General features: G+C 35.2%; 1 protein-coding gene across 1 annotated transcript; it reads left to right on the top strand.

Annotated features, from left to right (window-relative positions):
- The first annotated feature begins 2,858 nt into the window (after positions 1 to 2,858).
- Dppa5 (developmental pluripotency associated 5) lies at positions 2,859 to 3,201 on the top strand. The gene is given in 2 exon segments (XM_042699787.1): positions 2,859 to 3,034; positions 3,036 to 3,201. Coding segments are annotated over 2 exon segments (342 nt in total).
- The last annotated feature ends 702 nt before the right edge of the window (positions 3,202 to 3,903 follow it).

Below are 3,903 nucleotides of genomic sequence, written 5' to 3'. Positions count from 1 at the left end.
CTAGGAGAGCAGTGTTTTGCTCAAAGAACATATTTTAATGATTGGATTCAGAAACATGTGGCTTCCAATTAATCATTGCTTTATATTTTAGGGCCTTGGATAAATATTTTTTTGTTTTGTAACCTTTTTGAATATTTATAATTTAACATACTCAATTGCGCACCAATCATTGGCCCTGTTAGACCACAATTCCATCACAATATTGCTTTGTCTTTAGCCATCATTAATAGTAAAATTGTTTATGAGAGCAGGTATGACATCTACAAAGAGTTCGAACTGATACAGACTAATACCAAAATGCAGCATTTTCTCTGAGATCATTTCTCCCATATTTGAACTCAACAGAGTTGTAAGGGTATGCTTGCCACAAATCTTTTCAGATAAGACCAATTCTTGACTTTAGTTCGAAAGTAGATCGTTTCCCAAGATATGAATACATAGCTGTCATTTCTGCCATGAAACATCTTTGATGTTCCAGCTCTACTACAGCAATATCATAAAATCAAAATAAACAATAAATCCTTTGGACTTTATAATCAACAGGAGCCAATTTCTCTGCTGAATCAGCTAATTCCGAAGCAAAGCTCTCCTATTCTGGAATCTGTAGTTTTAGGATTTCACAGAAGCTATCTAAGATGAGCATTCATGAAGTTCCCTGCTGTTAGGGTTTTATTACTATGCAATATATTTTTCAACTGGAAAAGCAAAACAGTGTTTTGCTGTGGGCCTTGGAGAATGTTATATCCCACTATACCATCTCGAAGTTATTTCTCAAATACTACTTAAAACAGATAATTACTTGACAAAACTTGCCTAAAGGTAGTAACTATTTTTTTTAGGAGGATATGAGCTCACCACTGGCTATTAAGAATTTTGATGACACCTGATAAATGTTACAAAAGAAGAAATATTTGTAAACTTTACTATGTTCTATCTAAAACATATGGAGAAACTAAGTCAAGGCTTTATTATAACCCTATAAAATAGCAGAGATGACATTAACTCCAGCACTGAAAAATTAAAGGCTTTTCAGATTCTGATCATGAGTCCTACCCTCTAGACTATAAATTCTACTTTTAATAATCATTAAATTCCTTCTGAGTTCAAGTGAAAGAACAGTTCTTTTTAGATCTCACGGTCTTTGGGTCAAATGTAAAATGGAAGGATTTGTCATAAAACTACAAAAAGAACTTTGATTAAAGAACTCCTAATGAAGATCTGACATTTAATCTGCTCTTTTATTGGATAAGAACTTTAAATATTCTCTCCTTATGAATTTATTTCATATTCATTTGAAACAGTACTTGATCGCATGAACGTGACTGTATGCTGCTACTAAAAGAAGATAATTAAGCAATATGTTCTGCCAGGGACATCACCAATCTACAACATCCGTCATCCCACTTGGATAGTTAATCATTTCAGTAATGTTGCCATGACATTATAATGAGAATGCTCATATCCTGCAGCTACTTTGTCAATTGGAAATACTCTAAGGTTAAATTCTGGCAGCTTTGTAATAAACATTTCATATGTTTGCTGAGCCCCTTCTGAGAGGTTTTCCCCTCAACATTAGTAAAGAAAAATGTCAAATAAGCTTAGATGACAGACTCTTAAGGACTGTCTCCTCATATTCCAGTTCCCCTTTCGAGCATTCCACCAGTATGCATTGAAGAAAACCAGTATTGAGTGAACTTGTACAAAGTGCCAAATGTAGACACTATGCATATTCTATCAGTATAGCTATAGATACACCTTATTCTGGTTGTGTGTGGGTGTGTGAGTGTATGGGTGTGTGAGATTGTATGTGTGTGTCAGGCCTGAGCTGAACTCAGTGTGTAGGAGCTTTTGTACTCAAGGCTCACACTCTACCAACTTGAGCCATAAGTCCATTTTCAATTTTTTGGTAGTTAAATGGATATAAGAGTTTCACAGCCCTTCCTACTTAAGCTGGTTTTCAACTGTGATCCTCAGATCTCAACCTCCAGAGTAGCTAAGATTATGGGTGTGAGCCACTGGCACCCAGATTATAGATATTATGTATAGCTAAGAAACAGACTTGTATTTTAAGGGACAGTTTTAAATTAAATAGCTCCATGAAACTGACTTAGAAATGAAACTCTAATAAGCACCTTTCCTTCTTTCTTACAGTAAGGTAGAAATTTATATAAAGCAAAGAAAGAAGAGTTCCTAATTTAAACTCTAAATCTGAATTCTTCTCTAGACTAATAGCCACGTCCTTATTTCAATAAAATATCAAAAGAGTCTGACCTTTTGAATCTCAGTAAACATGTGAGTATATGTGTGTATTATGTGTTCATATGTGTGTATATGTTATTTGCATGATATTATTCATGTCTTCATTAACTAAGTAACAGGAACAGATGTTAATCTATATTTGTAGTTTAAGATTAGTATATGTATAAAAGAATCTGAGATTTTAATAAACATTTATTATGGCATCAAAGACAGAGCTTTACTGCCAAGTCATTGGATTCTACAGAGCGAATAACCACTTCTCACAAAAAGGTTCAAGAAAAATACTTTCTATTGACTCCTTGGGAATATAAATTACTTTCACAACCTTAAATTTAGCTGTCTTTTTTTTCCATTTTTTAACGTTATTTTACCACTTAGAATCTACAGATTTCTCACATGAGTGACAATGTAAAACACACAGGGAAGAAAACCATGTCTAGATACAAACTCACTATTAAGGGATTTAATACATACAACAAGAAATATAATCTACTTGGCCCATAAAAAATTAAATTTAACACTCAGGTGCTGGGCTTTGCACACATCTGTCTTTAGGCTTAGCGTCTTCTTTGCTCAGCTAAATTTTTGAGGCATTCGAAATGGAATCGACCCAGACAAGTCGACCTTACCAAAACAGTCATGAATTCGAAGAATACTTCGACAACGGATCGCTGGCCTTCCAGGTGCAGACGTGCCTGCTGGATGGCGTCTTTGGTCCACAGGGATCTCGGATCCCTCACATCGAGAAAGTGTGCAAGGTCAGGCTTGAGCTGAAGACTGGAATCTTCTGACCTCACTGAGGTGGTGATTCAGGGCTCCTCTGTACACAGGGACCATACCAAGTGGATGCTAGAGAGCATGCTTGAGAGGCATCGGCTGCGGCAGAAGCGAGGAGTCTCCCAGCTTGAGGCTGCCATGAATTCCCTGGAATTAGATGGCTGAACGCAAACTGAATGGGATTGAGTCCTGCTTACAGTCTCGATCTGAATATCTTTGTTCCAAGGTATCAAGAATAAAACTTTTACTATATAAATTAAAAAGTTAAATTTAGTTCCCAAAGTCTCATAAGAATGAAGAAAAATTGCATCATAAAAAGATTATATGGACTAATTAATATACCTCTATTGCATTTTTCATTGGAAAAAAAAATAAAGAAAACAAGAGGCAAAACCACATTTTTTTGCTAAGCTTAATTATGTGCCCACTGAAATGACTTATTTTTCCAGGTTGAGATAGATATTCAGGGAAGTTTTGTCCTACTTAAACTTTAATTTTTTGTGTTGCTAAGAAGAAATAGGAATGTTGGGCATCTATATAATATAGATCATGACACATATTACAGAGGATTGTGTAGGAAAGGAATTCTTCCACCCATCATTCTACTTATAGCTGTAGCCCCTGTACTAAAAGACATTGACAAAAGAAAAGTACAACTTTAAGTTTTATGTATCCAGGAGCTTCGGGAAAGATCCATTAAAATAGGAAAAATCTATTTTACACAAAGTGTAATGAAGAAGCAGATAGTTATGAAGAAGTGTGATTAAACAAAAGAGATGAGATCTAAGGGTAATAAAGAGGAAAGATTCCAGGTGGCTAAGTAGACCTGCTTTTTCTAGTTTTGCTTTGAATTCCCATGACTACAGA

The sequence above is a fragment of the Dipodomys spectabilis genome, unplaced genomic scaffold (assembly GCF_019054845.1).
Source record: "Dipodomys spectabilis isolate Male_0828 unplaced genomic scaffold, ASM1905484v1 ptg000009l, whole genome shotgun sequence".
NCBI lineage: Eukaryota > Metazoa > Chordata > Mammalia > Rodentia > Heteromyidae > Dipodomys > Dipodomys spectabilis.
Note: the sequence above shows the minus strand (reverse complement) of the source record. Positions and strands in the feature narration are given on the sequence as shown.